The 18,415-nt window shown below is 39.9% G+C and overlaps 1 protein-coding gene across 4 annotated transcripts in view; it reads right to left on the bottom strand.

Annotated features, from left to right (window-relative positions):
• The window catches only part of USH1C (USH1 protein network component harmonin), a 74,315-nt gene that overhangs the window by 1,673 nt on the left and 54,227 nt on the right, over positions 1–18,415 (bottom strand). For 2 of the 4 annotated variants that reach the window (XM_020802950.3, XM_072985701.2), the window contains exons 16-20: positions 11,857–11,898; positions 11,424–11,477; positions 7,289–7,388; positions 5,868–5,977; positions 5,038–5,093 (exon numbers count right to left, since the gene is read on the bottom strand). In XM_020802950.3, coding sequence (XP_020658609.3) covers positions 5,038–5,093; positions 5,868–5,977; positions 7,289–7,388; positions 11,424–11,477; positions 11,857–11,898 — 362 coding nt within the window. Of the gene's footprint in view, positions 1–4,950; positions 5,094–5,867; positions 5,978–7,288; positions 7,389–11,423; positions 11,478–11,856; positions 11,899–16,429; positions 16,493–18,185; positions 18,306–18,415 lie in introns of those variants that run through there. The other 2 variants (XM_078383871.1, XM_078383870.1) reach the window with 2 other exon arrangements.

The following is an 18,415-nucleotide window of genomic DNA, read 5'->3' as shown; positions in this document are numbered from 1 at the left end:
GAAAGGATTGTTAAAGTCTGGGTGTGTCAAGTTATAATAAAAACTGAGAAAGAAAATTTACACGGCAAGAAGAAACAGTATTTGTAACATTTAATCTTACAGAAAATGATCACAAAAGACTCATGCAAATCAACCAGACAAGTAGCAACTTAAATACACTTACTGATTATAAGCAATCAATAGTTTTGTCCAACAGATTTGGCAATAGTAAGGAAAATAGGGGAGAAGGAGGGTCAAGTGAGCTGATTTTTACACTCATACATTTTGTATTTCTTCCTTATGACAAAATGCATTCTCTCTCTCTCTCTCAGTTCTGGAGCTGACACACTATGCTGTGGAGGAGATGTATGAACTAACCCCATATACTGTAATACTATTCCAGAAGCCCCAAAAGAAGTATAACTCACCTATACTCTTCTCCTACTGTAAAGTCCAAAACGTTAGAAGTAGCTGAATAAGTCTGGTCCTAAAGCTGCTTATAAAGTTTATAAGCAATGTTAGGACTGGAATTAAGACACTTTGCCTAAACTTGAATTGGTGTATTAACATCTTAGAAATGTCAATGAATGAATGAACCCATGCACTTACACTACAATTATATTCATCTGCCTACTGTTGTCCCATTGCCTTCAATGGGTCTTACTCTCAAGTATGTGAGTGTAACACTTACTTTCAAATCTTATTGAAAGCAAGATGTATTCCTGAGTAAATATGTAGGATTTTCTCTAAGAAGTTCAAATTAACTATGTTATAGAATGAAATCGATGAGTAAGTGGATTACTAACTCACTGACAATAAAGCAGATAATTATTAATTTTGCACAATATGAAAAAAGTGACAGTCCAACATGAACAAGAATGTCTGCTAAGTTATAATATAGTTACATATTAGTTACTGGGAAGAAAGGTTGACTGCAGATAAACTTTTGTATGGTGTTTGAAAAAACATACAAAAGAAAGCAAATGTTAAGCATGTCCATTTGTAGTTTATAAAAAGATCTCGGTAATACTGCATAGTACATGGACACAGTGGCAATAGAAGCATTATTCCAGCTATAAGTGCAATAGAAGGTTCTATTTATGTAGGATGGAGCTGGAGGCAATCCTGGAAAGCACTCAGTAGTGCTTTTGAGAGGTAGCACAGAGTGAAGTGAAGTGAAGAAAGGAAGATGAAAAAAGAAGCAGCTTAGAGAAAAATACAGGGTCAGTTATAACATTAGGCAGAGAAAGAGAATTGACTTAGGCAGAGATTAGGGATGTCAGAACAGGACAACAAATGCTCAGTTATTTACTTTTTTACTGTATATTTATGGCCAGGATACGAAATGGTATTTGTGAGATTTCCTTCCTTGTGTCCCAAAATAATCTGGCTGGCTTTGGCTACCACGTACCTCAACAGGTTGGGGTTAGGGGTAGGACACCATCCATAAATGTCATTAGGGATTATATACAATACTAAATAATATTGCCCAGTATGGGTATAAAACCATTACAATTAGCCGCAGTATTTACTGTTAGCTTCTGTGTGTGGGGTTGCCATGAGTTCCCCAGGTGTGCTGTCTGCCTTTGCCCCATGCCTTTAGGAAGTTCTGGAGCTCCAGGGCCCCAGTAGGGTGCAAAGGTGGGGGGTGGGAGGACAGCCAACAGGTGGAGGCAAGGAGGCAAGAGGCAACGTGGCACACTTGGGTGAGGAGGCAGAAGCCAGCTCAGAGGAAGGACTGCTGAGGATAAAGGGGGAGGAAAGGAAACATAAGGGCGAGAACTACATGGTGGACTCAACAGAGTCAGCCAACAAGAAGTGGAGTGAAGCTGAGGAAGGGTTGGACACTATCCTGTCTTCTGGTGGGGACTACGAGTACCTGTATGTGCAGGACTCCTGGATGAATCCCTTCAACCACAGGGAGATGCTCTGGGAGGAGCCCCATCACCAGTCCACCCCCATCACTGTCACCAAATCCCAACTCTGTGGAGGCCTTGATGACCAGCAGGGTACTTGGCCCACACCCTGACATGAAGGAAGGAGATGCAAATGCCAGTGGGAGTGCCCATGGTGGCAGCAGGAGGGGCTATGGACCCATCTCCATTTCTGAGCAGCTGGCAGTTCAAGTCCTCCCTGCAGGGACCGGAGTGGCTCAGGGCAGACTTGAAGCCTTGACACCACTTACGCACTGAGAAGCCACTGACCTCAGTGCTGGGAACTATGGCTTGGAAGGGGACTGAACCTTCTAGGGGTTGAATGACAGGAACTTGACACCCATAAGGAATGGAGAATCAGGGCATGTGTGCCGGCATCAGTATTTCGTATCCTGCTCTCTTGTAATAACATTTAGTTCTAGTAGTTTGAATAGACAGGAGTTCATGGAACCCCTTACTAATGATGGCTTGGTCAGTGGTGCTACCCTTAATGGGGACAGCAGGAATTGCAACTTCCAAACATGTCTGAAGAAATACGTGGCATCAAAACAAAGTGTACATTCCAAAAAGACTTTCAGTGACATGAAAGGACTAGGCAGGCACATGCATAGCAATGTTCACATTTGCCGCAAAGAACATAAGAGGTGCATCTAGCACAACTATTCACCAGGGCGGACCACTGCAGTAGTTAACAGCTGCAGGAGAAGCCTTTGTACACAGATACACATTCAAAGCCCTTTCTGTTTAGGCTGGGGAAAAGAAATGCTGAAATGAATAGATAGGACAGGAAAATAAATACAAAGGATAGGAAAACACAGAAGAATGGAAATAATTGTTCAGAATACTAACATTCTCTTTGTCTGCTGGCTGGTAACTACTGATACTAACAACTATTTCTGTCCTCACCATTTTTTGGCCGTTGATCTTGGTCAATATATTGCAATAATGTCTTGAAAATCAGTTACCATTCATGATTTGAATGACAAGCTGACATTGGTATAAATATGACATGGACATTGTTAAGGCTCCATTCTTCCTCCTGGATGTCTTAATGATGAATATTTTCAAAACTTACTCATCAGACCCTGGAGAAGTTAACATCTTTACACATGGAATTCTGGGAATGGTAATTTCCATATCCTGCTACTGATAGACGTGACTTAATTGAACTGTAAGTGAGGTTCAAATGAAATATTTATATGGATTTCAGGGATGGTCTGGCACCCTAAAATGTGCCCCTTTGAAACCTCTGGTGGCACAAATGACAATTTTTATCCAAAACAAACAAAAAAGCGTACCAAAATAAACAAACAAAACAAAAATGGAAAAGAGTGGTGCTGTTTAGAAAAACACGGGTTTGAAAAATGATCCCTGTCAAGGTCCAAGGTAATTGAAATAACACAATCATTTTAGTATCTTACTTTGGGTTTGGGGGTGGGGAGATTTTAGTTGGAGTGTGTGGTATTGTCACAACAACATTTATATTAAAGTTTAAGAGTATTAATATTTAAAGCCCTGGAAATTACTTAAAGGTCTACTGTCACTCATACAAATCTTCCTTGGATTTATAATTGTCTTTCTAGGATTTTTTCTAGTTTTAGAAAAGCCTCCACTCTTTCTGTTTTTAGACTAGTTGTCATGGGTGGCCCAAGTGTCAGCGATAAGGAGGAATTTGCTCTCATGGAATCCTGCATCTATTTATTATTTTAATATATAAACGGATAACAAGGACCAAACAGTATTTTTCTCCAGGAGATGCAGCTAATCACTAAAATACGCATACACTTATCAGAATGACTAACAAACAGAAGCATTTAAGCAAAATGTTTTGGCTCAAGAAGGCAGAACTTGAAATATTTTGATGAAATACTTCTGTTTGTTAATCACTCATATAAATGTATTTATTATTTTAATGGATATAGCCATATGCATTCTGCTGTAGTGGTGCATGCTATGTGTTTGACTTAAGTTAGTATACTACTATGCAGCATTCTTGCAGATGGCCAGGACAGTTTAATTTAAATAAGATTATTTTATTTTATTTTATTTTTTAGTGTTCTGCTATTTTTATTTGTCTCTACCGCTCATTAATTTGACTGGTTTATAAATGACACTATTCCTCCATATGATTTTTTAGTCTGTTACAAATATACAGTAAATCCAGAAGCAGGCTTTCACATGCATGGCTAAGACATATGATAAAATATTTAGGCATAACGTAGGCATTATGGGCCTTTATAGAATGATACAATGAAGAAGATGACTGGAGATTAAAAATAACATTATTTAGTCAGATTTTCCATTAAAAATATAATATTCTGACTGAAAACCCTACGTGCACACTGATAAAATCCAGAGTGCTCATGAAGAATCTGCAATGGTAGTAACAACCTACAAGTTTAAGAAAGGATTACACTTTGTTTTCCGCATCAGACTTCTGGCTCAAACAGAAGTATTTAAACTGAACTATTTGCAGTTGTGGAGGCAACAAACAAGAAGTCTGTAACAAATCTCATGGGAGAGAAAATCTACAAAGTTTCACCGTCCAACCTTCCCAACATTAATGAAGCATTGCTGATACATAGCTATACTTTTGCAAATTATAAAGCCTTTATTACTTGCAGCTTTCTTGCTAGTCCTGATGAACAATTGTTCTTATTGCAATCCAATGTCAGTGGCTTTAATGTCTTTTCTCTGATAAATATTGGCTGAAGCAGTGGAACTTAAACACTGTGAAAGGCTGAGGGCATCATCAGTTGTAGAGGTTTTCTGGAAATTAAACATTTTTGACCCTCCCCCCATCCCCAGAAGGTCCAGAGGCTCCCAGGGGATCCTTTTCACTGGGCAAAATTGCTGGAAGCCACAGAATGGGGGCAAGGGGTGAGGAATCTAAAACCACCACAGCTAATGACATTATGTGACATATGCTACACTGCTGGATTCCAGCCACTACTTTTCCCTATCTTCTGGAAAATGTTCTTTTTCCAGTTTTCTTTAAACTTTTTCTGAATTCCTTCCAAAGCTGGCCCTCCAAAGCTGGGCCCAAATCTGAGAACTCTGCATTGAAGCCCAATAAAAGAGGCAGCTAGTTTATTTCTGAACAAATATAGACACGAAAGCTTACATTTCATCATCATATTCCTTCGGAGGGGACACTGCAATAACCAGGTCAATCCAATCCTGCAAAAGAAAGTCTTTGTCAATATTGGAACTAAGATTTTTTATAAATGTAAACCTTTAAATCAGACTTATAACATATAAGGAAGCTCACTATTCTATATATTTCTACTAAGTGTTTAAACATGAAAACTGATTTCTGAATCACATGCAGTCTATCCAATGAATAATATTAGTCAGTGTAAATTTATCCCAGAATGCTTCTGGCCATATCATGAATCTATGAATCCATCACATAGCATGTATAACAGCAGCAACCAAAACCAAAATCTTGTGGCAATTTGAAGACTAACAGAGCCGTAAGACTTGGTTGTTGTGGTTGTTGTTGCTTCTGTTATCCTATATAGCCAAACACAACTGTCTGTTTGAACACAACCCTTTTCACCGTTCCCCATTCTACATTGATGGAAACTTCTGCCAGAACCAGAGAAATTCACAACTTTGCCAGCATCCCTAATTGCAGTTTTTCTACGCTTACCAACAATTAATGCTAGGGAAAGATTACAATTCTAATACTTATCAACCTTATTACCATCTGAAATTATCCCTATGATGAATATCTTTTCAAAGAAAACATTGTATAAAACAACAACAGCAGCAAAAACAACATGCTTTGAAGTCAATTTCGACATGGTTATCATTTCCAGGATTTTCTAGCAATAAAGTACTCAGAAATAGGTTCTAATATTCGTTAATTATCTATTTCCACATAGTAAGGACAGAAAGATATATATGAATACCTGATATAATTTAGATTTCAACATTCTGCTCACTTACCCCACCCATATTCCAGGCTTTTGCAAGGGTTGCTTGAGCTTCATCCAGCGTAACATCTAACAAAATCTTCCCATTTACAGCCATTATTTCATCCCCTTTCACAACACCGCCTGATCAAAGAAATACAAGTTAATGACACAAGAAAATTATTTCCACAGGCACGTATTACTCAGCCTCATGGGGGGAAAACATCAAGCTGGAATATTTATTAAAGAGAAGAAGACTGGATAATGGAAACTATCTCATATCATGCCAAATAATTCCAATCTATTTATTTATTTTATTAAACTGAAACCTAATAAAATGGTGTTATATATGGTACTAGGCAATATATTAACTATATTCAAATCTTTAAAAAAACCCTTCAGGTTTATGAATGTGGGATATCATGTTTCTGTATCTATGATTCAGAATGCAAGGAAATGACCTTATACTGCTGCATATATTATGTTTGTGTTGCCAACAGGAAAATGAATGCAGCCTGAATGATGACATATCAATGGCAGCAGTCAAGATGGTCTAAAGGGTACCTTCTTGTGTTCACTACTATTCAGATTTGCTGGAAAACAGTCATGAGGATTGCTCTGTATTTGGGTGAGAAGTGGTTAACTGATGAAAAAAGGAGGCCGCTTCTGGGATTTTCCCTTGCTTGGTGTCACTTTGTAAATGGTGTTGATCCGAAATCCAGTTTCAAAGTTATAATTTCTTGCTTGAGCTGCCCCCATTTTTACAATTGTCTTGTAGAATGTTGATTTGCTCTGCTGCACAAAACAGCCTCATACTACTGTATGATTTATTTGGGTGCAAGTGCGTTACTTGTATTGCCAGAGCTCTTAATCAAATAAATGACATTTTAATCAACACAGTTCCCCCTGTTCTACCACTTACCCCAGTCCCTGAATTTCACATAGCTAATAGACAAAACTGGATAAAAGTATAAACATTTGGTATTTTTTAATTTAGATACCCTGGAGTTCAAACTGATGGGAATACATTTTTAAAATTACTATAAATTTACTAGGCCCCGTGGTACAGTGGTTAAACTGCAATACTGTAGTCAAGCCTCTGCTCACAGCCTCAGTTTTATCCTGGTGGGTTCAGGTAGCCAGCTCAAGACTGATTTTCAGCCTTCCATCCCCCTGAGGCCAATAAAATGAGTACCCAGCCCACTGCGGGGCAAAGTGCTCCTTGCATAATTATGATGTAAACACCCCAGAGAGTGCACTAGTAATATGTGGCAGTATATACAGTAAGTCAAAACAACAATAATAAGTTTCAAATGAATGAATGAATGAAATTGATCTTTGCCCTACAAATTATGTTACTGAAAATTAAATTCACAATTTTTGAAAACCTGAAGTAATTAATCAGTTAAGCTGATGAGCAATCTCATTTATTCTGTCTTTATAGCAGCGACCCACCATGCTTGTCAGCAGCACCACCTTCATAAACACCAGACACCACTATTTTTCCAATTGGGGAATCAATGCCTCCTTCTACTGCAAGATCTAATGATCCTTCCTGTCAAAGATAAGTTTAGTTCAGAAGATTTTTTTAAAAGGTTACCATTATAGAAGGAAATATATAGGTCAAGCTTTTGATGGTTTGAAATTTACACACAATTTCAAAGGTACTTTCTTTTGTTCCTAGCAGTATGGAACAAGAGCTTTACTTTGGAAATAAACATTTATATTTCACTTTATTTATTTATTTATTTATTTATTTATTTATTTATTTATTTATTTATTTATTTATTTATTTTATTTTATTTTATTTTATTTTATTTTATTTTATTTTATTTTATTTAATTTATATCCCGCCTATCTGGACTATAAGTCCACTCTAGGCGGCTCCCAACATATAATAAGAATAAAATACAATTAAAAATACAATTAAAAAACTAAATGTGCATAAATATAAATAATAATTACAATCACAACAGATAAAAAGGAATATAAGGGAAATCAGAAAAGGAATCAGGAATTGATTGGAGGGAAGGCCTGGATGTATAACCATGTTTTAAATTGAGTTTTAAAAACACGCAGTGTAGGGGCCGCACGAATCTCTGGAGGAAGGTTGTTCCAGAGGCGAGGAGCCATCGCCGAGAAGGCCCGGTTTCGTGTCTTCTCCTTCCGGGCCTCTCTCGGCGTCAGGCTCCTCAGCCTCACCTCCAGACTCACGTGGGTGATCCGGGTAGACCTAGGTGGGAGCAGGTGTTCTCCCAAGTATCGAGGTCCTAAACCGTTTAGGGCCTTATAAGTAAGCATTAGAACTTTGAAGTCGATGCGGAAACAGATGGGCAGCCAATGCAATGCGGCCAGCGTTGGAGAAATGTGTTGGTATTTTCTCACTCCGGTAAGGAGTCTGGCCGCAGCATTCTGCACCACCTGAAGTTGCCGCATCAGCCTCAAAGGCAGCCCCACGTAGAGTGCGTTACAGTGGTCTAATCTTGAGATTACGAGCGCATGCACCAAGGTAGTGAGTGCCCCCGTGTCGAGATAGGGCCGCAGCCGGGCAATCCGCCAAAGATGGAAAAAGGCGGTACGGACTACCGACGCCACCTGTGTTTCCATGTTGAGCGTCGGGTCCAGATGTATGCCCAAACTGCGGACCCCACTCTTCGCGGCCAGGGTCGCCCCCCCAAATGTGAGAGAGTCCCCCAAGCCGCTGACCACGGGGCCACCCACCCTCAGAACTTCTGTCTTGTCCGTGTTCAGCCTCAGCCCATTCTCCTGCATCCATCCCAGTACGGTCTCCAGGCAGCACTGAAGGGACAGGACGGCATCACCTGCATCAGATGAAAAGGAGATGTAGAGCTGGGTGTCATCAGCATATTGGTGACACGAAGCCCCACATCCCTGGATGACCCCACCCAGCGGCCTCATATAGATGTTAAACAGCATTGGGGAGATGATTGACCCCTGTGGAACCCCACAATTGAGACTCCACGGGGCCGAGACACTCTCCCCAAGCTGGACTCTCTGGGGACGGTCCTCCAAGAAGGAACGGAGCCAGGCAAGAGCCGAGCCACCAATTCCCAACTCGGAGAGCCTCCCCAGGAGGATACCGTGGTCGATGGTATCAAAGGCCGCTGAGATGTCGAGGAGGACCAACAGAGACACTTTTCCCCTGTCGGCCTCCCTCAACAGGTCATCATACAGGGCGACCAATGCCGTCTCTGTACCGTGGCGTGGCCTGAAGCCCGACTGGAATGGATCCAAGGCATCTGTTTCATCCAAGTATGCCTGAAGCTGGTCGGCCACCACCCTCTCCACCACTTTGCTCATGAAAGAAACATTGGCGACGGGCCTATAATTGCCAATTTCGTCCGCCGCCAAACTAGGTTTCTTTCTTATGGGCCTAATGAGTGTCTCCTTGAGGGCAGAGGGAAACCTGCCCTCAAGGAAAGACCCATTTATTATTGCAGTGGCCCATTCTGTTGTTATTGGCCTGGCTGCTTTGATTAGCCAGGCTGGGCAAGGGTCCAAGGAGGAGGTGGTGGTATGACAGCGATCAAGCACCTTGGCCACAGTATCAGGGATGACAGGCTGAAAGGAGTCAAAGGTCACCGGGCAAGACGGAGCGCTGGACATCTCTGCTCGACTCACTGTATTCAAAAACGGAGAGAGGTCCCGGCGGATGGCCTCCACTTTAGCTTTAAAAAAGGCTGCAAACTGGTCAGGCGAAAAACTAGGGGGAGGCCTATCACCCAAACCAGTTCCGGATAGGTCGCGCACTATACGGAACAGCTCCGCCTGCTGATTTGATGCTTCGCTTATCCGGTTAGCGAAGAATGATCGACATGCAGCCTTTACCTTAGTCAGGTAAAGGTTAGTTGCGACCCTGACAGCTATCCAATTAAAATCCGTCGGGTTCTTCCTCCACCTACGCTCTAGCCTTCTCCTATATCGCTTCATCGCTCGAAGCTCCTGGTTGAACCAGGGTGCCGGGCGAGTTTGGCGGCGGAGAGGGCGCTTAGGCGCGATCATGTCTACGGCCCTGGTGGCAGCAGTGGACCAGCTGTCAACCAGAGCCTCGACAGGGGCGCTGGCCAGGTCAGCTGTAACACCTCTCATGGCATCCTGGAATCCGGCCGAATCCAGTAGCCTTCGAGGGCAGACCATAGAAATAGGTCCCTGCTCCCTGCGAGGGGGAAGTGCCACTGAGAGGTTACATTTTATTAGGTGGTGATCTGACCATGACAAGGGGACCGACACGAGGTCAGTCACCATCAGATCACGCTCGTTCCATGTAGTGGTAAAGACCAGGTCTAAACGTATGGCTACTCACGTGGGTGGGGCCGATAACATGTTGGGACATGTTCAAGGAAGCCATGGTTTCCAAGAACTCAAGAGCTGGCCCAGTGGTCTCTGCCCCCGCATGCACGTTGAAGTCACCCAAGACCAAAAGCCTCGGGGACCCTAACAATGCCGCGGAGTCAAAGTCGGCCAGCTCCGGTAGGGAAATGGCTGGGTCACGGGGAGCGCGGTAACCCAGCAAAATCCCAATACCATCCCTGGCCCCAATCGACATGTGGAGTGCCTCTAGGCCAGGCTTTACCACCGAGGAGCGCCTAGTAACCTCTAAAATGGATTTGTAAACAATGGCTACTCCCCCTCCCCGCCCCTCCAGTCTACCCTGGTGCTGGACAGCATAACCGGGCGGGCAGATGAGAGCCAGGGGAGGGGCACCCTCCCCACTAATCCACGTCTCGGTTATTTTTACATTAAAATATGCTAATCATTCTACAATAAAGACTAAACATATAAAGCAGCAGAAAATGCTATTAAAACATCATTTTAATTTCAGCCTGTTTTTTAATCTTGTAAATTGTCTCAAATCTCACTTCTGGGAGAAAGATGCAAGATAAATCAATAAGTAAAGAAACAAGCAAGCAGTGCCATTTAATAATCTAGAATAAAATAAAGACAAATCAACAATACCTCCAACATAAAGATCTTAGTGATAGGTTTAGATATAATAATAATAATAATAATAATAATAATAATAATAATAATAATAATAATAATAATAATAATAATAATAATAATAATAATAATAATAATAATAATAATATTATTATTATTATTATTATTATTATTATTATTATTATTATTATTATTATTATTATTATTATTAATGGTACTTTGTCAGTTCACATAAGATTTCTTACTGCACAGAATGTGGCTGTACTGGCACAGGACCTGGGCAAAAGCTCCAGACCTTGATTGACTAAATGAGATCACAAGGCCCCACCCCACAGTCAGTTCAGGTTTCAACCCTGAAATCACTGTGAACAGGATGCTGCTAACCTGGCAACCCTAATAAGGCCCACACGTGGTCCTTCCTCACTCAAATCACAGGCTGAGGCCTAATTATCTGCTGCAGGCTGAGCAGTTTATATGCTTGGAGTGTTATCATGGCAGCATTTTTAAAAGTACCCAAATTATGAATGTTGAAAATGAACAATTCAGCAAATGACCGAATCACATGACTTGCTATGGAAGGAGCCTCATCAAGTCTCACTGGTTCTTCTTCTTCTATCATAAATTTTACCTTCTTGATGCGCAGCAGTCGGACATCTTTCTCCATAATCTGGTCAGGTGTAAACTGTCAGAATTAAGGAAATACCAATAAATCATCTTCTTTGGCTCACACACGAAAAGTGAAATACATAATGAGAAGGATACAATTATAATAACAGAATCCAAGCTCTTCTAGTTTAGTTTCCACAGAAGACATCATTCAACCGGCCTAACTGTTGAGTTTATTGTACGGCCATAGACCCGAAAATACGATAAAAACATTATATAAAATATACAAAATAAGTAAGATATTATAAGATAACAGGATATATAAAATTTGAATCAGCCTAATATTTTCTGCCTTAGCTCAGATAACTGAAAATTCCACCAAGGTCAAGGACAGTTTCAGAGATGTTTCACAGGCAAAAGTTATCAAAGGAGTTAAATTTCACATTTCTTCTTACCATTGTGTAGGGGTCAAAATCTTCTACATATTTTTGGAAGCCCTGAAAATAAAACTGATAATCAAATCCCATGCAGCAAATAATAAGGAAGAACACTTTCATGAGTCAAGCTAGAAATGAAGTGAGATGAAGACACATCATAGTTTTCAAAGAAGTAGCATGTTCCTCTATGCAACCTGATCCAGACAAAAGCAAAAGTTTATCTTTTGTGTGTTTTATTTGATTTTTGGTTTTGTCTAGATACACATTGCACAGTTCAGTCATGTTCCTCCTGACAGTCAGAAGACATTTAAAGACCTCAGAATATCAACACCTTTGAACCAACAGTCAAATCGATTAGTGGGAGATTTACTAAATCTAGCGAGCCTCCTTCAGACTGTGTTGTTCACAATTTATATTGACAATGAAGATCAAATGCAAATTAAAGAAACTATCATGTGCAATACTGATAGCTAACGTAGGGCAGCATGGAGGGACAGGTCAGATGGAACTAGAGTGACAGATGACATGAGAAACCGAAGGAAGGAAGGAAGGAAGGAAGGAAGGAAGGAAGGAAGGAAGGAAGGAAGGAAGGAAGGAAGGAAGGAAGGAAGGAAGGAAGGAAGGAAGGAAGGAGTTGCTGGCTGGGGAGTTGTAGCCCAAGAATACTTGGGTTTCCCGAGGTTGAGAAGCGCTACTCTAGACGACTCCAGTTAAGGGATGAGACTAGTATTTATTTATGTGTTGCCATTTTACCCTGCCTTTTCTCCAGGGAGGTTAAAGTGGTGTATCTGGTTTTCTTCATCCCCCTATTTCTGAAAACAATGTTTTCAGCTAGGTCAGGTTCAGAGAGAGATTGATTCAAGGTCACTCGGTGGCTTTCATGGCTGAGAGAAGATCTAAATCCAGATCTCCTAATTTGTAGTTTCACTACTCCCAATCATATACATGTGGCTTGATGGCTCTTAATCTAGTGTATTCTTGGTTGAAATCCCCCTGCCAGTTTCATTAATATTCAATAAATTAGAAATCATATACTACAAGACATGTGCAAACATGTTTTTGGACTACAATTCCCAAAATTCCTTGAGGAACATGGAGAATCTGTACACCTTTAACAACAATAGACTTACTAATCTGTATTAAACACAATGGCTTGCTTAATTTTAGTGTAGTTCAGCATGACAAATTGTCTTTATTTCATGCACACACACTTCCTGTTTTTGTGTGGCCTGAATGTAAATTTTTGGTTTCTGATCTCAGCAGCTCAATAGCTGTTACTTTGGAAATGAGCATAAATACAAAACACTCTGTTTGTAAATACCACAGTTAGTTTTACAGCACAATTTATTATGTTAATTATGATGACATAAAATATTCTGTAAAAAAGCCTAAATTAATGGCATCCGCTCCACATCACACTACAAGAATTTCAGCACGTACTTTAGAACAGGGAGTTGCAATTAGAGCAGAGTCACTAATTCTTTAAGTGATTTAATGCAACTCGCTTGATCTTTCTTAGGCTTGAGGTCATTTTCACAACAAACAGATGTTATCCCTGAAGAATATTTTCCTGGGAAAAATATGTTTAAAAAACAAACAAACACAATACCTTTAAACAAACATGACCTAGATCCAATAAGCAAACATTTGCTGCTTTATCATAAAACACTCTGAAATCTATTTTGCATTTTCGGGAAAAGTGGCAGACTTTTAAAGTTAATTATTGGATTACAGTTCCCAGAATTCACCAGTAAGCATGGCCCATTCTGGGAGTTATAATGTAAAGAAATACTCCCCCACCCAAGTTCTCTCAATTTTATGTAACAGCACAGAGAAATACTTGTTTAAAATGTGAATCACTTAATTAGTATAATATTTATGTCCTACAATAAATACAATCATACCACCACCTTAATATCTCAAATTTTTAGTAGGCAATTATTTATGGAAAATATTTTAATATGCTCCTTGACCATCCTAAGGTGAAGAACATGGTGGATACGAATCTCTATACTTTTCAACTTTACACTTTTATGCCATTTGAGGGGAAATTTCTAAACATTTTTAAAGCCTTCCCAAATTATGTCTTTCACAGCTTTTCAAAATCTTATTTGAAAAGTTTCATTTTAGGTGGTCTCTTGTGTAGTCAAGTTTGAACTATCTTTGCTCCCTTTAATTTGTTCATCCCACACATGTAACTGTGGAAACACTAAAAGAGTCTGGTGCTTAAGTTTTCATGGACAAGGTATTTTAGATTGCTCTTGAAAAAGTTAAGAAGGCTAGGCTTTAGGTCTCTGGCTGCAGAGCCAGAGGTTGGGAGTTCAATTCCCCACTGTACCTCCTGTAGAGGGGCTGGACTTGATGATCCATAAGGTCTCTCCCAGGTCTCCAGTTCAAAGGTTATTATTAAAACAATGCATTACAGATACCATGTTATTATATCAGCTAAATCTTTAATGCTGAAAGCCAACAAATTTTCACAGCATGAGCTTTTCATACCTCCCACAGTTTGCAAATAAATTTTATGTGGTTGTTGTGGGTTTTTCGGGCTCTTTTATGTGCTTTCTGAATTACTCACCAGTAGAGATCTGTATGAATCAGAAAAATTGTAATTTGTTTTGATTTGTGATTCATCAAGATCAATGAATCTCTAATCATGAATTTATTTATTTTCTGACAAATCGATGAATCAGTTCATCAATTTCCTTTTTTTTTTACTTTAAATCCCTGTAAAATGTTTTCCCAAGGACCTAGAGATACCAAAATCGCAAAGTCTCTTCCCCTGACTCTTTCCTACAAGCCTTGCGTATTTGGTAATGTTTGAGTTTCAAATGTCCATGTTATACATCCATAAGAAGGGTCACCGCAGGAAAGTCCCCCCCCCCAGGGACCTAGAGATACCAATATAAGAGAAGCTTCTACCAGCGCTCCTCTACAATCTCTCCAAGCTTAGTGAAGATTGGGTTTCAGACATCCAAGCTACACACCCACAAAGTGCCCTTTAGCAGCTGACTTGGAGAAATCCAATCTTCACTAAACTTGAATGGATTGTAGAGGAGAGTCAGAAGAAGCTTTCCTGTGATTTTGGTGTCTCTAGGTATCTGGGGGGGTGTGTGTGTTATAGCGCAACAAATCAACAAATCAAAAATTGCTAAAATTAATTGATTCATATTCATTGTGGACATTAATTTGTACAAATACAAATTGATGAATTAGCAATATTTGAATGAATTTGGTGATTCGATTTTTAATTCATGCCCATCTCTAGTCATCAGGAGTTAACCATGGGCCTCTAGCTCTTGCATTTTCTGCAGCATTTGGTGGGAGAATCAGGGATTCTCTTGAACTGCCCTTGACATTCTAACATTGCCTTTTTTCCTGTTCCACCAGAGCACCGATAACAAAGGAAGGATGATGGTAAAAGGGTTCATCACTGCCAGAAGGATTGTCAGCCCCCCTCTGCATTGAGATCTGCAATATTTTAAGGCCCCTGAATTGCAGTGCAACCTAATGGTGCTTGTCAGCAGTGAAAAACTGCAAAATATACACAGGTAAGTACTGGCAGAACACCATGCAACATGTGTCAACATGTTATAAATGCTTCAAGTCATGTTTTGTTGTTCTTTGTGAGTGAGATGAATAAAAACATCTAATTCTGTGAAAGTATTAATACTTCATTTTGTGATAAAGTGCTATATATAGAATATTTGACACCATTTAATAGAACTAGCAAAACACTGCCTTCCTGACAAACTCGAAAGTCTGTAAAAATGTTTCTGAATAGTGATTCCTTTTGTGAATCACTATCTTTGTACTCCCTGCAAGGGATTAGACATTCCAAGAATCTGCTACTTCTACTGCCTCAGCTTCTTCTGTTGCATGTAAGGCTCATGGGCTGGTAAGGGGGTGCAAGAAACAGCAGTACCCCCTCAAAGGGTCAGGATGAGGGCATCCTCCTCTAAGTCTATGGCTCCTTCCTGCACCCCTTCCCCTGCCCACAAGCCTCACATCACATCCATCAAGGACTTCTTTTATTCAGTCCTTCTAACAAAGAATCAAACAGGAGTCTTTGCTTTCCTTGGTGCCACCTTCAATTCTTTGTGATACAAATAAGTACAGGCATTTATGAGCCTTGGAAAACCTCAGCACAGAAACACCACACTCTTGACAATATGCTAAAAATAGTAGAGAAGAGAAACCAGCTCAAGGTAAAACCAAAAATAGTAGTTTCTGGAATCCATAATGGATATTAATTTCACTACCCTCAGTAACAGCATTACTGATCTGAAAATTTATTTGTTCATGCAACTCCTTTTTCTTGATCATTTTTGCTCATTGTGGGTAACTCAATAGGCATGTTTTAAATACGTACAGACCATGTATTAAAATGTAATATTGTTTTCCATTTTCTCAGAAGGCTAATGAGAATCACATGGATTCAACAAGACCATTTAAGCTTGATTTGTCCTGCATCTATAGTCCAAACAACATGCAAAAGCAGAAAAGGAAGACAGAAAAGTCTAATGTCAAACACAACTGAAAGGTTAAAAAAGACACTAAGCACTAAGGGGATATAAATTATTGTTTTTACTTGTTTTTTGTTAGTTTTAAATGATGAATTGTAAACCACCATCCTTTTAAACATCTCTTGAGGCTGAAAGAAAAGAACAAATGGCCAAACTAGCAATTAGTTCTTTATATAAGCACATGGCAATTAATGACCTTTATAAAGGAAAAAAAATCCTTTCAACTTTCTAAAGTTCTCTGTAGTTACCGGTACTGAATTGAGGCTGAAATTATTAAACATATTTCTAGGATCAAATGAAAACTTTCTTTCAGTCAACTTTATGCTCAGTCTTGAGCATCATAAGTGCTGAGACTTCCAAGGAGTACTTCAGGACCCCTTCGTGATACACTTAAATAATGGACTGCTGCACTGCAACAGCAACACCCAACAACATTCTTGCCTATTAAGCATTTAAGGTATTCAACATTTTCCTCTTCATTGCTCCCTTGTTTCACCTTTTAGCTTTTCTTTCATATTGAGTTCTACCTGTACAGGTAACACAGAAAAACCCAACCCCCCCCAAAAAAAACCAAAATGGTTTTGCTTGAACAAAGTGTTGGACAACAGGATGGCGACAAATAATCTGCTCTTGTAAATTAGATGGGGGCTAGTATTTGCTTGTGGGTAAAATTCCAACTCTCTCTCTCTCTCTCTCTCTCTCTCTCTCTCTCTGAGACACACTCATATACCCACAGCATAAGAATAGGCAAGATTGACACCTGTGCCATTACAACAGATCTGAAAGATGAATGGGGCATGCATAACAGTCCATTTATTTATGAAACATTTCTATAATATAATATTTTACTGACAGACATCATGCACATTCCATCTTTCCTCCAAGGATTTCAAGGTGGTGTACAAGGTTCTCCTGTCTCTCACATTCTTATGGGAACAGCCCTTCAAGGTAGGCCAGACTGAGAGATAGCGATCATCAAAAGTTGCTCAGTAATGTTCAACCTGGGTTTCTTTAATCCAGCACTTTAACTACACAACTTTAATGTGCAGAATAAGAGGTTTTCTTGAAGAGTTATCTTCTCTCAGTTTTCAAAACTTACTACAACTAGCCAGTTGTAAATTAATATCTTGCATAGTTCAACTACAACAAAAGCCACGTATTTTTCACTGATCACTCAATTTTAGGATTCCAGCTTAAATCAGTTGTCTCTCCTGCAGCCTTCTATATATAACTTGTTGTTCTCCTGATGTCTTAAGCTACAATTCCCACCATCCCCCCACTTCTGGAGCGCAAGAGCCTGGGGAAAGGTTCCCAGTGAGCTTATGCTTCTAATTAATTTAGTGTTTCTTAGCCTGGGTGGTTCTATGGGGTTTAGGACTGACTGCATCCGTTCTTTCCTAACCTGTTTCATGAAAGGAAAAAGAAACTATAAGAATCACTGGAGTCCTTCAGACGGAGCCCCCTATCTTTCCCTGGCTACTTCCACAAAGCTGTGGATAACACTGCCACAGAAAGCTGTACAGAGGAATGAAACCTTGCCCTAGGAGTAATGCTTCCAGAGCTCATAGTGTACAGAGCACACCACTTTATACTGGTGCCCTGAGACTTTGGGATGGTACTAAACCGCACTGTGTAAAGACAAGGAACCTTTGCACACATCTTTAATATACCTGGAACTTTTATGGCATTCTGAGTTAGAATGCAGAACAAAAAGGTAGAGAGCATCAACAGTTCATATCCAACACACTGGCAATATGTTGCAGCATGCAGAATTTACTAGTACAGGCATACAGCATGCAGAGCATGTTAACAAGGGCTTACCAGGGCTTCTGTTTTGACTGGTGGCCTGACCATGATATTGTGGTCAGGATGCAGCATGACTGGCTTGGAGACTATAGGCATAGGTGGACGACGTTGGGCAGGAGGACTTGGAGAAAATTGCTGAGGGTGGGGTTCAATTTAAGAATGTTATGGAAAATGCTGCTGTCCTTTATACAACCTAAATATTTAATGTATTCCAGACAATTAATGTCTATCAACAATGGATCACA

The sequence above is a fragment of the Pogona vitticeps genome, chromosome 1 (genome assembly GCF_051106095.1).
Source record: "Pogona vitticeps strain Pit_001003342236 chromosome 1, PviZW2.1, whole genome shotgun sequence".
NCBI classification, from domain to species: domain Eukaryota; kingdom Metazoa; phylum Chordata; class Lepidosauria; order Squamata; family Agamidae; genus Pogona; species Pogona vitticeps.
Note: the sequence above shows the minus strand (reverse complement) of the source record. Positions and strands in the feature narration are given on the sequence as shown.